The sequence below is a fragment of the Olea europaea genome, chromosome 17 (assembly GCF_002742605.1).
Source record: "Olea europaea var. sylvestris chromosome 17, O_europaea_v1, whole genome shotgun sequence".
In the NCBI taxonomy this organism is placed as follows: Eukaryota; Viridiplantae; Streptophyta; class Magnoliopsida; order Lamiales; family Oleaceae; genus Olea; species Olea europaea.
In genome coordinates, this window is record NC_036253.1 from 22768807 (window position 1) to 22789160 (window position 20354).

The 20354-nt window shown below is 33.8% G+C and overlaps 1 protein-coding gene and 1 pseudogene across 3 annotated transcripts; both read right to left on the reverse strand.

Moving 5' to 3' along the window:
* Window positions 1-107: 107 nt before the first annotated feature.
* On the reverse strand, window positions 108-5780 carry LOC111365443 (pheophytinase, chloroplastic). 3 transcript variants are annotated; one of them, XM_022985986.1, is made up of 7 exons: window positions 5558-5775; window positions 5364-5468; window positions 5076-5214; window positions 4427-4597; window positions 2089-2329; window positions 1107-1198; window positions 108-493 (listed from the first exon to the last, which is right to left on the reverse strand). In XM_022985986.1, exons 1-7 carry the CDS (start codon window positions 5649-5651, stop codon window positions 223-225), a joined length of 1113 nt encoding a protein of 370 aa, XP_022841754.1. In that variant the 5' UTR covers window positions 5652-5775; the 3' UTR covers window positions 108-222. The 3 variants fall into 3 exon arrangements, with proteins under 3 accessions (XP_022841754.1, XP_022841755.1, XP_022841756.1); XM_022985987.1 differs by having other exon boundaries at window positions 5370-5468; window positions 5558-5774; XM_022985988.1 differs by lacking the exon at window positions 4427-4597 and having other exon boundaries at window positions 5558-5780.
* An 11017-nt stretch (window positions 5781-16797) lies between these two features.
* On the reverse strand, window positions 16798-17320 carry LOC111365726 (annotated as a pseudogene).
* Window positions 17321-20354: the final 3034 nt, after the last annotated feature.

Genomic DNA, 20354 nt, shown 5'->3' on the forward strand with positions numbered 1-20354 from the left:
ATATATATATATATATATATATATATATATATATATATATATATATATATGTGTGTGTGTGTGTGTGTGTGTGTGTGTGTGTGTGTGTGTTTTCAGTTTTCTTGGGATAGAAAGACTAATGGGATACACATTATGGTGAACTAATGTATATACAATTCAAATTTGTAAAAATGCTGAATTCAGATTTGAGCAGTGATTACTAAAAATGTTCACCAGACATGTTTATGCTGCTTGGGGAGGAGTAGATGTCAAAGTTGATAGCCAATTCAATAAAGCCTTATTAACTTCTTCTGGAACTTCATCGTGTGGACAATGTCCTGCTTGTAGGTTTACAAGGGAGGTATTCGGATAGAACTCCTTGATTCGAAAAGCTTTGGCAGAACCGACCCAAGGGTCCAAGTCACCCCAGAGAAGTAGCAATGGGCAAGAGAGTTCGCCCAAGACACTTTCAAGTGTGTACTTTCTTTGGTTCGACATGAATCTTGTCATAAGTCTGCAGTCTCAAATGAAAGAAAATATAAGGTGCAGGGGAAATATAAATAGGCAGTTAAAAATGGGTAACATGGACAGTTTAAATAAGGGACCATGCTAAGGATAATCTTGATCAGCATGTGTAAAAGATTCCGACATACATATAATGATGAAGATTTATGAAAGAATGTTGCAGATTCTACATGCATGTTTGGTACAGTGCAATAGATTAGATTTTAGCTTATTTTTCGTCTTGAATGCTGGTAGTTTCGCTTATCAAACATGCCAGAGTTATTTATTCAGAAAAAAATGTGACAGTAAAAGATATCTTTTGTTCTATTACTCCAATAAAGCATACACTGCTGATACTCCATGTTCTGCACTGTAACCATTTTCAACTGACCTAATTCACGACCAATTAATTCGGAGGCTAAAAAGCTACAAACAGTTGGGAACTTGACAAAATTCCAAAATAAGTAAAATAGAATAATGGTTTTTATCTACCACAATAGCATGGCCACTCAACTCTAATACACAAAATATAATTTAATCTCAGACTAGATGTTCAGAAACTATTTTGCTGCCCAATTAGAACTGCAAGAATCTTGATTATGTCAAATGGGAATACACCATACCTGTAATATACTTCACCTGCATTAGGGTCATCCGCTGGCCTTGTAATTGAATCAATGAGATAATCATCAACATTTTCAGCATTTATATATACCTGAAATAAACAAAATAAACATTTCGTCGTGTATGTTTCGTGCATACTAGATTGATAAGAAGCACCAATACAGACATTGGGCATGGATATGTAAACTGTCATTTTCTCATAGAAATAAACGTGTCAAAGACACTAATTACCAGTTATGAACATTAGGCGAATTCATATGCTTACTTGTGTATGGTTCTCTTCTCTATCTCCAAAATTGTGCATTTATGTCTAAGAAAGTTAAGTTTTATATATTAATCTCATACATATAGTCTGATATGGATATGCAATCTTCTTGATTGGTTGTCTACTCATCTCTGAGCAAGATGGCATACATGATTGCATAGGCCATACAGACAAATATTTCCTTTGGCATCATAGTGAATGAGTAGTAAATGTAATATATAACAATATTATAGAAAGTACAATCTGTCAAAGGCCTCACGAAAAAATAAATTCTAAATGTTATCAGATGATGAAAAGTGGCTACCTGTTGCTATGGCATCATTAAAATTCTCATGCAAATTAAAATAATTTGTTCGTTGATTTCTTATAAATACGAAGTCAAACTATTGCTTTAAGTTGTTAGGAGATCTACAAATATTTAATGAGACGACTTACTCCAGCGTAACTTCAACAGGAGTATCTCTATATTTTTTACCTTATCAAGATTCTTATTCATTAATTGGTTGTATCAGGATCCTACAGAATTGGCCAGAGACATCAGTCCTATTCATTTTCTAATTACCATGTTCAAGATTTATTGTATGACATGTGAAAGATTGTATTAGGACATAGAATAAGTACTTGTTCTTGCTGGCATTAGCATTTAAAAAATTAACTTTGCTTATAGAATTAAAAAGCAAAGGCTTTCAAAATAAATTTCAAGGACTTAGTCTCACACTCTTCAAGACAGATTCAATGCGTGCTGGTCTCTTGGCTTGCCAAAACAAAAATCCAAGAACTACACGCTGGAAAATTTCCTTCAGTGGCTTTACAATGAATTTCTGCAAGGCTGTTTCTTCAGAATCATTGGTTCCACTACTGGCATCCCCAAATTGTCCAGCAGAATTTAGCAATACTACTCCCTTAACTTGATCCCTCAAAGCAGCCGCCGATACCAAAGCAGTAAATCCTCCCAGACTGAAAAAAAAATTAAGTAAATAGACCTTTACTTTGAACAAAGAAAAGGAATTCTTCACATCACACTAGAAGCCACAAGATATATTCATGTTCTTAACAATTAAAGTTTTGTTACTATATAAATTCATTTTGTATTAGCTAATTATACACATAAACTGGACGAACATGTGCTTGGATGAAAATTTAACAGTGCCAGATAGAGTAGCATATTTCAATATCTTTCAAAAGTATTTATGGACAGAGTGAACAACTAATTTAAGTCTCTCATAGTTATTAATAAATGCCAAATAAAAGAAGCAGTCAAGAATATGGAGCTTCAGAAAACAGAGTCTAATATTTCTGAAATATTATTAAACTTTTGTTGCTATTAAACAAATAACAGCAAAGAAGGGCATCCAACTCAACTACAAAACAAACTATGAAGCAATCATATCTCCGTAACCTACTTTCTTTGAAAATATATTAGTACAAATCACATTGATTATTTTTTGGTGTTAGGAACAGATCTCGAGAGCACTGCCTTAATTTTTACTTCACTTAGAAACTCAGTGGCAACACCTGTTCTGATGCTAAGACAAACCATCAGACCATGCATCTTCAGATTTCTCTCTCTCCATGGAAAATGCCCAGTAGCTGCAAAAGGTTATCAGCAAGCAAGGTATTAATCATCCAAGTTAATTCCTGCTCAGCTATTAACTTGCCAACTCAGCATGACTGTTAGTTTGGACTTATGGAATCAATTATGATGACCAATAGGGTAAACGTCATAAAGTTGGGTGACTAATTTTTGATATATTTTAGTTCAGGCATGTAAGTTCAGGGACCAACCAGGTTTACTCCAATATTCTGCAACAAGAAAAGCAACGACTTGTCTAATATCATGTAATAGAGCCTGGCTTATCCTCCCGGTTTCTAACATGCCCATAAACCAGAGCATGGTTGAGTTATTTCCCCTTTCTCCATCTTATAACAAATGTGGTCTGAACCTTTCCTCTCATTGTAACCTCATAAATTCTACTCAATTACGTTATTCGGAATACATTTCCAACTTTGGAAGCCATTCTTTCCAGGCTTAAAGTTCTTATTTTCAATTTCTTTTGTTATAACCCATATTGTGACAATTGTTACACCACACTGATAACCAGGCACTTCACAATTTGATTTTCAACCAACTGGAAAGGCCCTCAATAATATCCACTTCTAACATATCCTGGTACATGAAAACTTTTCTTGCTTGGCATTGCTATAATCTGCAAACACAAAATTTTCTACAGAACTTAATGATAATTGAAGTCTGGTGAGTATGGAACTTCAGCCATACTAATCAAAAATAGGTGTGGATGATAGTATGAAGACTGATGCTAATATCAACTTTAGAGACCATGTCCTCGAAATCAATGGTTCACCAGAACAATACCAAGACGAGTTCTAATGTTACAATTATATATAAGGTGAGGTCGTAAATGTAATACATAGAAGAAATTGAAGAGAAGGCTTTGGTATTTCTATCATCGATGTAAGCCAAATTATCAAACCTTGAGCTATTTCCTCATGAGATATCTTCTCCATTATCTCTTTATTTCATCTTCATACTTCTATTTTTATTGAAAGAATAAACTGCACACTGTTATGGTTGGATTAGAAAGTATCAGTGATCGGCCTTGTTCCCTATATGTTGAAAATTATATCCATACAGCAATTTATAAATGCATTGAGATTAAAACACCCTACCAACATATCAGGACTAAGAGGAAAACATTCTCTAAGAAAGATGGTCATCAATCGAATATATGATGGAAACTCAGTGATTATAAGGCTTACAAGAAAGAAAGCTATGAAAAGCTATCGATTGCAGCAATTAGCTGAAAAGCCTGAAATTACACTGCCTTAACCCCCCGCCCCCTCCATAATTTATCCAATAAATAAGAAAGGGATCAATAGAAGTTTTACTAACTACAAGTATGTATGAAAGTGTTTATAAACAGATAGAAGAGTAGTGGAAAAGTGGGTAGTACTTGTGGGTTTTACGAAATTTGTAAATACAAAGTGATTTGACCAAGAGATAGAAAGAGTATTGGAAAAATGGGTAGCACTAACCTGTTTCCAACTAAAACTGCAGGTTCTTTAACTATCTCCTTCATGAAATCCACAACCTGATCTCTCCATACCAGGGCATCATACTCAATAAGTGCCTTTTCACTCCAGCCAAACCCGAGCAAATCTAGAGCATAGACTTTGTATTTTTTAGCCAATACTGGTATGTTGTACCTGATGAAGAGGCAAAGGGCGAATATCAAACTTACCCCAGTTAAATATTTATAATATAGTTACAGAGTACTAAACAATGCCGCATGTTGTACCTGATGAAGAGGCAAAGGGGGAATATCAAACTTACCCCAGTTAAATATGTATGATATAGTTACAGAGGACTAAAAACAATGCAGGCTTATAAATGTGCAATCTTGGACTATGAAATGGAGTATCAAGAGGTTCAAAATGCATGGCAACTATGCTTTGCAAATGCTGCTGAATTTTAGGTCCATCACAATTGGCTCCTTCTTTCCACATTTCCATCTAAATTCTAATATATGTTTGGTAGGATGCAGGAGAAGTAACTTTGGCCACATGAACTGGATAAATTTACCGTCTATCTAAAATTTTAATTGTAACATAAGGGTGCTTGTCAATTTTTCCAGTCCAAGACAAAAAGATCGAAATATTAGTATTGAAAACGTGAAGTGCCTACCTCCAATGAAATGCAGAAGCCCCAAATCCATGAATTAGAACAATAGGCAACCCCTCTCCTTCCACTACATAATGTATTTTTCGACCTTGCCACGTCCAGTAATTATATCCATCAGGTTTAAATGGTAATTTTTCCAAACCTAAACATTAACAACTACATATCATCATAATCCAGAAACAATCATACTGAATAAACGATAAATCATATCCCATTTATATAAACACTCTTTAAAAAAGGCAAGTACTAAAAATAAATACATACATAAACAAATAAAATAAAAAATAAAACCTTGACCTTTCGGTTCAGCAGCTACAGTAGAGGCCATTACTGAAGCTCCAGCAGCAACAATTCCTTTAAATATAACGTCCCTCCTACTCAATTCACATTTACTTCCTTGAAATTTGACCAAAAAATTTCTTTAATTCACTAACTTCATAAATTACAAATATCGTATGAAAAATTTCAAGAAGTCAAGAACTTACTGTAATTATGAAATCTCAACGGCGTAATGAACCTATTACTGCCAAATAATTCAGTTCTCACAGTATATGGCACTGTTACACTTGAAGTTGACATGGAATTAATTACAGGCTCTAGAAAAATCTTTGGTCAAGGAATTCCAGCGCTGTCGAGTTTGAGTAAAAACTGAAAAGAGCTGAGAAGTAATGGGATGGAGCGAGGAGGACAGAGATTTTGATTTATCTTTTTAGACGATATGTTAGTTTTTATTATGTGGTTGCAGTTTGTTGAAAAATGTGGCGGACTGGTAACCAAGTAACGCTTTCCTTTCCCGGGAAATTTTAAAAAAACCCATTTTTTTTTCTCGTGAATACACTATTCAAAAATAGAGAAAAATTGCCTATTCAAAAATAAAATTAAAAGGTGAAAACTATGTCTTGTAACTCTTTCTTTCATTTTTTCCCCCTAAACTTCATATGTAATAACCCAACGATAATGATAGATTCAAGGATCCAACTGAGCACTGAAAGATTGCTAGATGATCACTCCAACGACCATCCAGTACAAGGGAATTATTATTATTATTATTATTATTATTATTATTATTATTATTATTTTTGGGGCAGAATCAGCACAAGCAGTCGCGAGAGCTCATCAAGCGTTAGCTCTACTCTCGAAAGGACCTAATAAGTTGTTCATCGATAATAATTTTCTTTTACTTTTACTTTTCAATACATTAGTCTAGTACAATTTGTTGGAATTTTGCATCGAAAATTGGTTGTGACCAATTTTACATGATTATTTAAGTGAAATTCTTAATTCGGTGAAGGAGAAATTAAGCTAAATGTAAGCCGCTTAATACTTGAAATTTTTGGAAAATTGTATAGGATAATGTGAAAAAACTTTACTAATTTGTACACTGATTTTTGACACTTGCATTGTTGTCTAGTATCAATCGGATGGAAAAACTGTTTGAAATTTAAATTGTCCAATAAGGTAATGCTACATGACAAAATGTAAACTAAAGTGTACACAATAGTGTACATATAACAATGTTCATTGTGGAATATTCTAGAAAGATATGGATGAAAAGTTGCGTCTTTTCATATGAATTCAATAATTATGAATTTCAAGAGGTGTCTCTTGATGCGGGTGTGTCTTTTGACATACCTATCCAACTGCTATATATTGACTTCATGTGTTTGGAGTTTATAACTTAAAAAAAAGAATTCAAGAAAATCAATAGATAGTTCCATATAATTCTATTACATGTTTACACTTTATTTTGCATAAAACACTTGCATTAAATTTATGGTTATGATAGAGCGAAAACTCTGTTCGAGTTCATTATTCTAAATCATTTGGAATGCTCATATGGCTAGATGTTGTCGTTGTATTTTGGGAGATAATTGCCAAAAAATCGTTGGCACCGATGCGGGGCAAATTCGTTTTAAGGACAAAGTGTCGAACACTTGCCTCGACCAATCGTATCACTCACATCTCACCTTGATTCTTTCTTATATATATATTGTATTTGATTTTAGAAAGTTAATAACATTATTTTGGTTTTATGTAGGTTCGAAATAATTTCATCTCCTCAACTCTATTTTCGTAAGTCGAAAATATGTTTCGATTTTATGAACATAAATGGTATATTTTTTGTGAATATAATATGTACAATATTGATGTAATTTCTCCAACACAATTAAAGTTTACTTCTATTAAATGTGAATTTTATGATATATGAAAAATTATTCGCAAAAATAAAATAAAATAATCACATAGACTTGTACTAAGAAATAAAAATACTTTTAAGAATTAAAGGAAAATATCATGAAAAATTCTATATAAGTAGAAAAAACAAAAATCAAAAAATAAAAACAAAAACAAAAACAAAAACAAAAACAAAAACAAAAACAAAAAACAAAAAACAAAAAAAAAATAAAAAAATTAAGCGCGATCTCTTTATTTTGATGGTCGTTGAAAATTCATTGCTCAAAAGGTCGAACAAATCATCGAGGCTGACACTTCATTACTGGTACATAGTTCATATGTTTAATTGTGAGAATTTAACACTTCATTATTAAAGTATATAGGAATTTTACATGTTCTCTGATGTAAAAGTTTCAGAAATGGGATATACCTTTGTATAGGTTTCGCATGAGGACATTTGCAGTTCATATAATCTAAGATATCTCCACTATTAGCATATGTAACCTTGTTGCAATTGCAAAGATGTTTGGGGCGAATTATGGCTTTGATAAGTATTGTTTGAAGTGTTTGAGGCTGTTTAAGGTTGTAAAAGAGGCTGAAATCGTGATCTAGGATTTCTATATATAAGACCACCGCTCGAGCGCTTCCTTCAAGGCTAGCGAGTTGTGCAGGTGCTGAAATTTCTGCTCGAGCGTTCCGAGCATTGTTGGCCAGTGGGTTTGTTGCAATTTATTCTCGTTGGTCCATTTTTGACTCTTTCAAGACATATACTACCCGCCCCTAACTCTTTAATTATAACTCAATAACTATGATTTTGAATACGAAAATATCTGTTATAGTCTAAGTGGTCTCAAAATCTGTTAACTGGAGAAACAAAGTGAGGAAAGAAGGACAAAGTAAACAAAAAAAAAAAGTATTAAACAAATTAGTTTTCCTAGTCCATTTACGACGGATAATTTCCTACGCCTTGTTTGCAAATTACAAAATCTACTAAATTCGACAATAAGTTAAAAAAGTTTTAAAAGAAAAAAGAAATGATCATCACTCATCATCAGAAGTGGAAACATTACGGCAGCAGTTGATAAATGAAGACAAAGAAGGGGTAGGAAGAAAGGGAACTTGAACTAGCAATGAAGACACAAGGTTTGAATGAGTAATTGAGAGATTCTTGCCGAGAATGGAAGAGAACTTTTGCGAATTATGATATTGTTAATGAAGGTGTATTAGATAACAATGTAGAAATACCCAGTCAGAAATCTTTGTCCAAGAGATGGAAAATGTGGTTAGATATGATTTTGGTAAAAGAAAGCTGACAAAAGGAGCCAGTATACAAAAGGAGGAAGAAAATATAAGGAAAGTGATGCGGAAATCTTCGAGAGATCTTTAATTTCAAGCTAAGAAAACAACCAAACGAACACAAAAAAACCAAGGCTGGACCAAAACCAAACCTCCACTTTGGTTGCTCCAAGTTCTCTCAAACCCGACAAAGGAGAATGAATGGCGGTGGGACTGGCAAGAGTAAGAAGAAGCAAAAATGGTTGAAATCTCTCTTAATTCTCCCCCAAAGCCAGCTGCCTTTCCTCTTTCCTTTCTCTCTTGCACAACACACACACACCCCACGAGAAAACGGCTACAGGAGATGGATATATATATATATATATATATATGTGGAAATTACATATTCTAATAGATTAAGAATCCACATTTCATAAATAAGATGATATGTTTAGTATTTGACAAATCAGAACTTTTTTATTAATTAATTAATAAATTAATATATATAAAAAAATAATTAAACATTATTTCTCTCTCTATTGTCACTCTTCTCTCTCTAAATTAACCTAAACTCCCTCACTTCTCTCTCCCTACTCTCACCTCTCAACCACGGCTCTCAACAATTGGGGGAAAAATATGAGATCCGACGCCGGAGTTAAGCTAATAGAAGAAGAGTCACCGTCGCCCATCTCCAATTCAACGACGTCGGCTCCCTCCTATCTCCTCTCCTATATCCGCAATAGGTCACCTCGTGAATCTGTGATGACAATTTGTGGTAGTGGCTGTGGTGGTAGATCCGAGGGTTTGGGTAGTTGTGAATTTGTGATGGTGTTGATGGGTGGTGGATCAGTGGCGATGATGGTGTGGTGTTGATGTGGTGGTGCAAGTGACGATGCAAGGTGCAGTAGTATTGGCGGCGTGAATATATGCGGGGGATGGATCTGTTGCAGTTGTGGTTGTGGTGCGATAGTATTGACGGTGTGGATCTGTGCAGACAGAGATGCAAGGGTGTGGTGGTAGGTGTAGATCTAGTGGCTTTGGTGGCTATGAATCTGTGATGGTGTTGATGGTGGCAGTACGATGCTGATAGCAGTGTGGTGGTGCGGGTGACGATGCAAGGTTATGGTGGTATTGGCGGCGTGGTGTAGATTTTTTTTCTTGGTTGTTGGACGCGGCGCAGGCAATGGCAGCATGGTGTTGGTGGCGGCAGCGTCAGCGTCGACGTCGATCGGGTGGATCAATAGTACTTTTGACCAGTAAATTGCTTGATTTGGTTGTGGTGGTTGTGAAAATAGGTGACGTGGGTGGTGCTGGCTTTGGCATTTGCGGTGGTGATTTAAAGAAATGGGTGGATGCAATTTGGGGTGGGTTTTGCTGGATGCGGTGGCAGCGATGGTTGTGGTGCTGAAAATTGTGACTGTATGTGACTCTCGATTGTAACTCATGTGATTCTCGATTATGACTCGCAATTGGATATGTGACCTGAAAATTGTGACTGTGACTCCCAATTATGACTCACAATTGATTAAGTTGTAACCGAAAAATTAATCGTGACTAATTAATTCAATAATTTGCAATGAGTAAATGAATTGTGACCAATAAAGTTTTGAATATATAATCGATGAATAATCTGTGACTTGTAAAATTTTTGGATTCGTGACCGAAAAATATTCTGTGACCTTTAAAATTTTCGATCTGTGACCAAGAAATAAGTTACGACCAATAATTTGATAATTCGTGACTAAAAATTAATTTGATATGTGACCGATAAATAATCTGTGACTTGTAAAATCTTTGAATTCGTGAACGAAAAATATTCTGTGACCTATAAAATTTTCGATCTGTGACCGAAAAATATGTTACGACCAATAATTTGATAAGCTGTGACTAAAAATTAATCTGTGACTAATTACTTAGATAACTATGACCACAAACTATGACCTAAATATATTAAATTAATAAAATAATTAAATCATAAATAATTTTAATAAAAATGTGATTTTTGAATTTTGAAACTTGTTTTCTTAATTTTGAAATCTACCATACTTAATCTCTCATTTATGAAATTTTCCCTATATATATTCGATATTACGTTACGTATTTGGGCCAAAACATTCTTCCTCCAAATGAGCCAAAAACCAAGAAGTACCAAAAGAACCTAAATTAACAAAATGGGCTACCATCTATATTATCATCCAACTAATAACCCAAAGCCAAACACTAACCAAAACTTGGGCTGTCCAAAAGTATTGTTCATTTTTGAGTTGAGCCAAGTATATGGTGACGATAAATTGTCCGTCAACTATTTTAAATCAATTCCTGAATTTATTGGGTATAAAAAAATCCAACAAATCTCCACCTTAATACCCAATCAATATGCAGACACTCAAAATACAAAGTTAATATTTGCATAATCAAGGTAACAAATAAAATTGGGACCACAGATCTTATGTCGTGTTTCGAACCCGAAACGCATACCATACATGCTCCACATACTCACTGAGGCCAAGGTCACAAACAGAATACCCAAGTAGAAGCAAATAATTCAGTGAACAATCAAGAGCAAATAATCATATGATGAAGATATAACATAGGATAAAACACATATCTTCTCAAAATTGACCCCATGAAAGGATCTCATCACACTTATTCTATCACATTCCGTGTTTCTCACACCTCGAGAACAAATATCTCCTATTATCACCCATCAAGCTCACTGGACTGATCACTCAGCTCATGTCTAGCTGGTAAATCACAATAGATTCTAAATGCTCAGGATGATCTTCTATGACCACGTCACTTCTCCCAACCTAAGTGGATAATGGGTCTCCACCTAAAAAAAGTAATAGAAGTGTTTCTCTAATGCTCTACTTGATCAAGGTCTCCTCACAAATAAAGAATTCCATCATTTAATCATCTCTCCACTTATGATTTAAATTCACACTCCACATTCCTGGTACAAACCACAATGTACCCCTAGGTTTCTGTACTCCATTTGACTAATAGACTAACAACACACTTATTGGTAATGCATCTCAACTCACTATGTATGCAAACAATTACAGCAAGTAATAAGATTACTCTCAATTCATACAGTTACACGCACAAATAAATTGAAAATGTAACATATCAATGCAACAGAATTAAGCAATTCTAAACATGCAGTAATGATTACATACAGGTGCATATGCAGTAACCAGGTTTATTTTCAATAAACTTCACTAGGGGTCACAACTCGACCTGATGGCAACATTCGCCTCACCTCTCTCTCTCTCTTTATCGTTCCTTTTATAATTATTCCTAAGACAATCTATCTCACTATGTCCAAATTTACCGCAGTTAAAACATATCTTACTTTTCACACTTGCCTTAGACCTACATATGTCATTACTACCAAATAATAACCGTAAGCAAAGTACAAACATAATTCACACAAAATAGTCAAACAAACTTTCCTAAAGTCACATACAATTCTAATAATGTAAAAAAGATTAGCAACAAGTTCAAAAAGAATTCAAGACAAATAATTAACAAATACTTTGTAGGTTTAGCAATGGGCAATGGTTACCCATTCCTAGTAATCCCAATCCTAGTGTCACCCACACGATGACTTCTAATGTAAAAAATAAATGACTATCCTACACAATAATAAAAGGTAAAGTAGAATACCGAGTAGACCACATCTAAAGGTCTGTAAATATTGAGAGGTGCGAATTCACCAGTTTAGGACTGTTACTTTTCACCCAAAAGCTTCCAACAACTGCAGCAACACAAAACGACATTCAACACCTGAATGTCGATGGGCAAAACTGTCCAATTTTTGCCATATCACCCGAAACTAAAATCCAACAACGCTGCAGGGTTCGTCTTGTCGACGAAAACATTCTGGGTCCATATAACCAATTGAGGGTCGATTCTAACAGTTTTACCTTCAAAAATTATAGATTTCTCAATAACACAAACTCTGATACCATTTGATGCTATTACGTAGCTTCTAGTTTTCATTCTTCTAGTAAATAGGTCCATATAACCAATTGAGGCAATAAAGAGAGTCCAAAACCCTGGTAAATGAAAGGATTTAAGACTCTACAATAATAGAACAAAAATAACGAACTCAATGTTTGAAATTAGTTTAAAATTGAGAATTTGATTAAGTATAAAAGTTGAAAAGTAACTTTCATGTCAAATTTGGCCAAATATTTGGACTCGATCCGATAGTCAAATTACAAATGTAAATAAACTAACTTGTTCTACTCATCGAGTAAATCATCATGGTATATTCGAAATCTCAAAATCAATTTAGGATGAATGAAAAATTGCGATCCAATAATAGAAGGAAAATTGTGTGAGAAATTGCCTTACTCCTTCTCTCGCCTATCACTCGAGCGATAGGCTAGTGATAAGCAGATGAAAAGTTCCTGTAAATAATTTGACACTAGCGCTCGAGCGAGAGGCCATGGACAAGCTAACGACAACAAGTGATACTTTTGTTCGTAAAGTTGCGAGGTTTAGCACGCATCACTTCACCCACAACCCCTTATCGTCTATAAATAGGAGCATTTGGACTTCCACGATGCATCCCATATCATTTTTGTATTGAGCATTGTATTGAATCTTTTCCAAAATCATCTCCAAAATCATCCAAAATATCTTTCTTGTAAATAGGAAAGTTTTGTCAAAAAGTTCGCTGGAACTTGTGGTTTGAAGTGGTTCTACCACAAGTTGTATCCATTTTATCTTGGGAGACAAGTGCTGTAATTCGTGGCACTATTGTTGGGCAATAGTGACATTTCACTTGTCTCGAATTTTTTTCTTCTTCTTCTTCTTCTTTTCCTTTTTTCTTTATTTTCCTTGGGGTTCATATACTATAAATATTTCCATATATTATTGTGTTTAATCATGTTTCCCAGATTAAACCCTATCTTTTTTTTTATTTGTTCATTTCAAAAGAACCCTTTCACTATCAAATTATTTCCAACAATCTTAAGACAATATTGTGTCTATGGTTGTTTTGTCGATACAAACCCATGATCTTCATCTTTCAAATAGGTTTACATGCTATTCCCTTCTTAGTGTTGTTGCATTGAACTTCTCTTTGTGTAACCGAAATGAATACCATGGAGATAACTTCAAGTCAAACAACCAATAATATGAATAATGTGATTTTGCCATTGGCTATACCACTTCAAAATATTGTGATCCCACATGAGAAAAAAATCAAAAAAGTTTGGAGGTGTAGACTTCAAGAGATGGAAATAAAAAACGTTGCTTTATCTTACCACTCTATACTTGACGAAATTTCAGAAAGAGATTGCACCAACGGTACAGGAAGGTAAAAATAATCGTGAATGGATTATTGCATTGAATGTATGGAAGCACTTGGACTTCTTGTGCAAAAATTATATCCTAAACGGACTGGATAATACACTTATGGAGTGTATAGTTCGAAGGACTCAGACAAGGATCTACAGGATTCGTTGGAAAAGAAATAAAAAATAGAGGATATCGGAACTAAAAAGTTCACAGTCGACAAGTTTATGGATTCAAGATGGTGGACTCAAAACTGTGATAAGTCAAGTATAAGAACTTCAAGTTCTGCTTTGTGATACACAAGCCGAGAAGATGGTGTTGAGCGAATCTTTCCAAGTTGTAGCCATCATTGAGAGATTCCCTCCTACGTGGAGAGACTTCAAAAATTATCTCAAGCACAAACATAAGAAGATGAATTTGGAGGTACTTATAATCCGCTTGAGGATTGAAGAAGATAATAGAAAAATCAAAAGAAGGTCTATTGTCTGACTCGGAGCAACTTTGTTGAAACTTGTTCGAATGTTTCAACAAGAAGCACAAGATCTCCGATGATGCACTAAGAAGAGACAATTCCAAGAAAGCCAAGAAGTTTAAAGACAACTGTTACAATTGTGGAAAAGCCGGACATCGTTCAATCGAATGTCAAAGGCTGAAGAAGAACACCCAAGCAAACATGATTGAAAGGGACACCTTATCTGATTGATGTAAAAAATGAACCTGTCTGCTATTGTTTGTGATTGTGACAACGTTGGTAATTCAAGAGAATGGTGTGTTGATATTGGCGCTACCCATCATGTGTGAGCAGACAATACCGTGTTCTCTAATTACCAAAAATTGAATAGAAAACAACTTTTCATGGGACACTGTGCAAGTTCCAAAATTGAAGGACAAGAGAAAGTTACTTCTAAAATGATTTTCGGTAAAGAGCTCATCCTCAACAATGTTCTACATATACCGGACATTCGCAAGAATCTTGTATCGGTGTTTCTACTTAGCAACAATGGCTTTAAGCTAGTATTTATATTCGATAAATTTTTTACTCATTAAGATAAGATGTTAGGAAAATGATACATATGTGATGAAATAGTTAAAATGAAAGTTCTTACGATTGTACCAAGACAAAGCATTATGAATAAATATTCAAATTCCATTTACATGCTTGAATCGTCACATAGTCAATTAGGACATATAAATTACAAGTCTTTGTGTAAACTTATGAATAAAAGTTTAATTTCAGCAATTAAAGATTGATCCTAATCATAAATGTAAAGTATGTGTTGAAGTAAAGTTGGCTAAAATATCATTTCACTCAGTTCAAAGGAACACAACACCTTAAGAATTTATACATAGCGATATATGTAATTTGAAATTCGTTCAAACTATAGGTGGTAATAAATACTTCATAACTTTCATTGATTATTTTACAATGTATTGTTATTTTTTCTCCTACGAAGTGAAGACAAGAACTTAGATGTATTTAAAAGTTATGAAGCTAAAGTTGAAACTCAACTTGGTAAACAAGTAGAGAATATTCGTAATGATAGAAGCGGAGAATATGGGGTACCGTTTGAAGAATTCTATTCAGAACGTAGAATTATTCATCAAACAAAGGCACCTTACTCACCTCAATCGGATGAGGCCGCTAAATGCAAAAATTGAACTCTTAAAAAAATGATGAATGAAGTGTTGTTAATTTTGGGATTACCCCAGAACTTGTGAGAGGAAGCAATTTTAATGGTAAATAGTATTCTTAACAAAATACCCTTCAAGAAATTGGAAGAAACCCCATATGAAATATGGAAATATCATTCTCATTCTTACCAACACTTGAAAGTGTGGAATGTTTGGCTAAGGTCGAAATACTTAAGTCTAAATAAATGAAGATTGATCTCAAAACGATTGATTGCAATATTTATTAGATATGCCAATAATAGTGTTTTTCGACGCGCTCTTTACAATGCATCATAAATTTTTGCATTGCATATGCATAATTGAATTTCTATTCATGTGGAAGATTGTTGGAAATTAGTTTAAAATTGAGAATTTGGTTAAGTATAAAAGTTGAAAAAATTAATTTTTGTGTCAAGTGCTGTAATTTGTGAGCACAGTTGTAAGGCATTAATGTCTTAAGAAAAGAATGACATTTCACTTGTCTAGAATTTTCTTCTTCTTCTTCTTCTTCTTCTTCTTCTTCTTCTTCTTCTTCTTTTCCTATTTTCTTTATTTTTCTTGTGGTTCATATAACATAAATATTTCCATATATTATTGCGTTTAATAACGTTCCTGCAGATTAAATCTCGACCTTTTCTTTTTTCATTTCAAAACTATCCATTCACTATCAAATTATTTCCGACACTCATGGTTCTTATGTATATAAATGTATAAGAGAAATCCAACTTCAGTTCTAAGAATTTTTCAACAAATTATTAGTGTTTCCATTAGCAAGTCCAATTTTATCCATACAATGAAACTAAAATTCCCTTTTCGTTCTCTATTTGCTTTAGAGGTTTTAGCATCCAATCTTTTTCCTTCTATGTTTCATCAAGCGCAACAGATTCAAGCACGGATTATTGTAAATAAAATCCAAAACATTTGCATTCTAGGTACAAAAATTTTGGGTATCTACGTCTGAAGTTGAAGGATAGACAAAACACAAGCAGTTCGAAAAACCACATTACTGCATTTCTCCCTTCACTCGTTCTACTTCACAATCCTACCTCTATGCTCCTCACTTCCTTCTTTCATAGGACTCCTATACCTCCTTGGAAAAGGACTAGCTTCATGCTTCTACCTCTCTTTCTTATACCTCCCATGTCTATTGTTATCATTCTTCCTCCCACTACCACCTCAATATTTGCCTCTGCGATGATTATGTGAATCATAGTCCATTTCTCTCTCCATCCCCTTATCTCAAGTGTGATAGTGTTGGGATGGGCACAACACATTCCTACAGTGGTTCATTCTTTCAACCTACGGTGATGATTCCCAAAAGCTCCATTCCTTTCATTTTCACATGCATAAAATTATGATCCCCCATGGTTACAATTATTTTCCTCAAACTGCCTTTATGTAGCCTCACGAAAATCAGCACCAGAGAAATCCAGAATAATTTGCTGACCCAAATAGAACCTTCCTTGTAACTCCTGTAGAGTTGCAACAACCTAATCCTCGTTGCACTAAATAACATTCCCAATCATATGATAGCCAGATTGTCCCAAACGTCTCGATCTCACCAAACATGCTGAGCTCCATCCTTAAAAAAATCTTTGAAATGCTCCTAGATCTTCTTAGGGTCAATAGGCAAACCCCGGGTATCAATGTTGATTGTTATTATGTCATGTTGTGGTACATATTAACGAAGATGAGTGTCGACAAGATTGCGGGATGATTGAGGAGGCCGAAGCAGCGGTCTCCATGATCTTGAATTAAAACAGACAGTCAACTTTGTCTTTCTCTGTTCCAAAAATGGAGGCCAAGTGTTCCACCATTATTTCTTATTGATTGATATTTAGTACATATTATTACTCAGCTAGGGTATGAATTGGAGAAAAGAGTAGAAAATTGTTAAACATTTATGCTTAACACTTTGGGCCCAATGATGGAACCTAACACTTGAGCACAATGATGAAATGTGACCCGGCTGCAACCCATTTAAGCAAGCTCGCATTTTACTAAAGTGTGACTTTGATATATTAAGTTGAAAGGCCGAGATGATGCCACTTAGAGCTGGTGCAACCATTGGATACATTCTAACCCTTTGTATTATGTGTCCTAACTCCTTAGTTGCAATCAAATGTGAGATAGGTTTAGGTTTTCTTGTCATATGTCTATGTTTTCTTAGTAATGAAATTGTTGGTTTTTTGTATTTAATCTATGGTTTTCTAGAAGTAATTGGTATAGTCTAGTGTAGATTACATTGTGTAAAGAGTGATCATGTTCTTGGTTGAGTAATAACTTTTAGTTGCTTTGTGTAATCGATTGAGGATATTCCTGACTAGAAAAATTGGGTACGAGGGCTAGATCCATTGGTTTTTGAGTTGTGAGACTTGTACTAATTATTTTTGCCGATTCTTAATGGATTAGAGTGATAACCACTCTGGTAGATGTCCAACGTGGTGATTAGCCGTTTTAGGTGAACATCCGGGCTTTAGGGCCAATTTTTTTTTTTTGATGTTCTTTAATTTTTTGTCATTGATTTGGTTTTACTGGGACTATTAATACCAACAATAGTATTTGAGCACTTCGATCTGTATTAGAAAACTTTGATCTATTCTTCTAGTGTACATGACGGTCAAAACCCTAAATCCCTACAGAGCTATACTGTAAAGGGTATGATCTTCGTTTCCCACAAAGAAAGTAAAATAGTTCTGGTATTCACTATTTTACATTGACGATATGAGATTCTTTGGTAACGAGTTTCTAATTCTATCTCCCATATTAGCTTTCGATCTTTAAATATTATTTGGACCTCTTGGTTGAAACCTTCTTGGATCTACTTTTGTCTAGGGTTCCATGAGAGAACCCTAAAATCTAAGGAGACTAAAATTAACGGTTTCTTCAAGATTACATTAAGTTTCGTTCTTCGAAGGTGTATATTTAGTGATTTGGTTATCTGGAGTTACCTATTTCTCTACCTGCAAACGTTATAGGTTTTTGTTAATAATATTTGCACATTAACACTTAGTGTGTATACAGTAGTTGATAAACTTTTCTCTGCTATGTATACTTCAAACTTTGTATTATTTTCCAAACTGTCAAAGTTTCACAATTTTTTTTTTCAAAAATAAGGTTTTAAAAATGGGAAGTACAAAAGTTGATATTGAAATTTGGAATGGTAAAGAAAATTAATCTCAGCCTCTGGAGTAAAAAAAATGATGGCTTTTTTAATGCAACATAGATGAGTTAACACTCTTCATAAATCTTGGGGTGAAGAGGTTACTGATAATGAAAGAACTGAACAAGGTGAAATTGCATGGAGCGTGATTTTCTTGCATTTATCTAACAGTGTTATTAGAGAAATATGGAAGATTGAAACTGCTCAAGAAACTTGGACAAAGCTTGAATCCCTTTATAAAACTAAAACTTGGACAAAGCTTGAATCCCTTTATAAAACTAAGACCCTTTCCAATAAATGTTACCTGTGGAAAAAAAATTTCAGTTTCAATTTTGATCCAAACTATGATCTTGAAGCAAATCTTGACAGATTCAATAGGCTATCTCAAGATCTCACTGACAGTGATGAGACTCTTTTTGGTGATAAAAAATTTGTAGCCTTATTATCATCTTTACCTAAAAAATAATAAAGAATTGAAAAATGCCCTTGAATATGGAAGAACTTCCATTACTATTGATGTCATTTTTTCTTCTTTAATGAATAAAGAACTTGAATTCCAAAGTATATCAAAAACCTCAATTATTGGAGTTGGTTACAATGTAAAAGGAAATAATTCCTATGGAAAAACAATAACAATTTCTTAAATAAAAATTTTGAACATTCTGAATATCCTTACAAGGATAAATTCAAATTCAATAAAAAATAGTATAAGGCTAAGGGAAAGAAACGTTACTTTTGTGGAAAAATGTGTCATTTTATAAAATACTGTGTCAAGAGATTTGATGAACTGAAGAATATTAATAAAGTTGAAGGTAGAGCTGCCATAGCTTATGAAAAAGCTAGAGCCTCACATAGACAAGTTTATATTACTTGTCAATCTTTAGTTAAAGATGAATGGATTCTTGATTTAGTATGTACTTTTCATATGACACCCTATAAAGAATACTTTACTGATTTTTTGGAAATTAATGAAGGACAAGTGATAATGGGAAATGATTTTTCTTGCAAAATTAAAGGAATTAGTAAGATTGCTTTAAAATTAGAAAATAGGAATGTGCTGAACTTGAATAATTGGAAAATAGGAATGTATTGACCTTGAATAAGATGAAGGTTTTGATACAATCATAAATAAAGGCATTTTAAAACTTCAAAAGAATTTTACAAAATTTATTCATGTTGAAAAATCGTATGTAATCTGTCTTGAAAGCTTTACCCTTACTAAACAAATCTATTGTTGCTGTAGTTTCTCAATCTGACAAATCCAAAATTTGGCATAAAAGACTTGGTCATGTTAGTAATAAGAATTTACATATTCTTAAGAAACATGGCCTTCTAGGAAATGAAAGGATTGAAAGAATGTCTTTTGTGAATATTGTATCTATAGGAAGCAAAAGAAATTGCCTTTTGCTACTAATACCCATAAGTCAAAGTCTCTTATTGATTACTTATATGCTGATATGTGGGGACTTGCTATTATTAGTACTTATTCTAGCTAGAAATATTACCTTCTTACTATTGATGATTTTTCAAAGAAAAGTTGGGTAATTCGTTTGAAAAATAAATCTGACACCTTTCAAATTTTTACAGTATGGAAAATTCTTATTGAAGATCAAGTGAACAAGAATGTTAAAGTTCTTAAAATTAATAATGGCCTTGAATTTTGCAATGAAGAGTTCGACAATTTCAGT

What these genes read in the sequence shown, in the direction of transcription:
- LOC111365443 (XM_022985986.1), bottom strand. Translation starts at nt 5,651, where the DNA reads ATGTCAACTTCAAGTGTAACAGTGCCATATACTGTGAGAACTGAATTA. An exon ending in GTTGAGATTTCATAATTACA is followed by an intron (nt 5,469 to 5,557) that starts GTAAGTTCTTGA and finishes TCAAATTTCAAG; the next exon opens with GAAGTAAATGTGAATTGAGT. An exon ending in GCAGTTTTAGTTGGAAACAG is followed by an intron (nt 2,330 to 4,426) that starts GTTAGTGCTACC and finishes TTTTTTTTTCAG; the next exon opens with TCTGGGAGGATTTACTGCTT.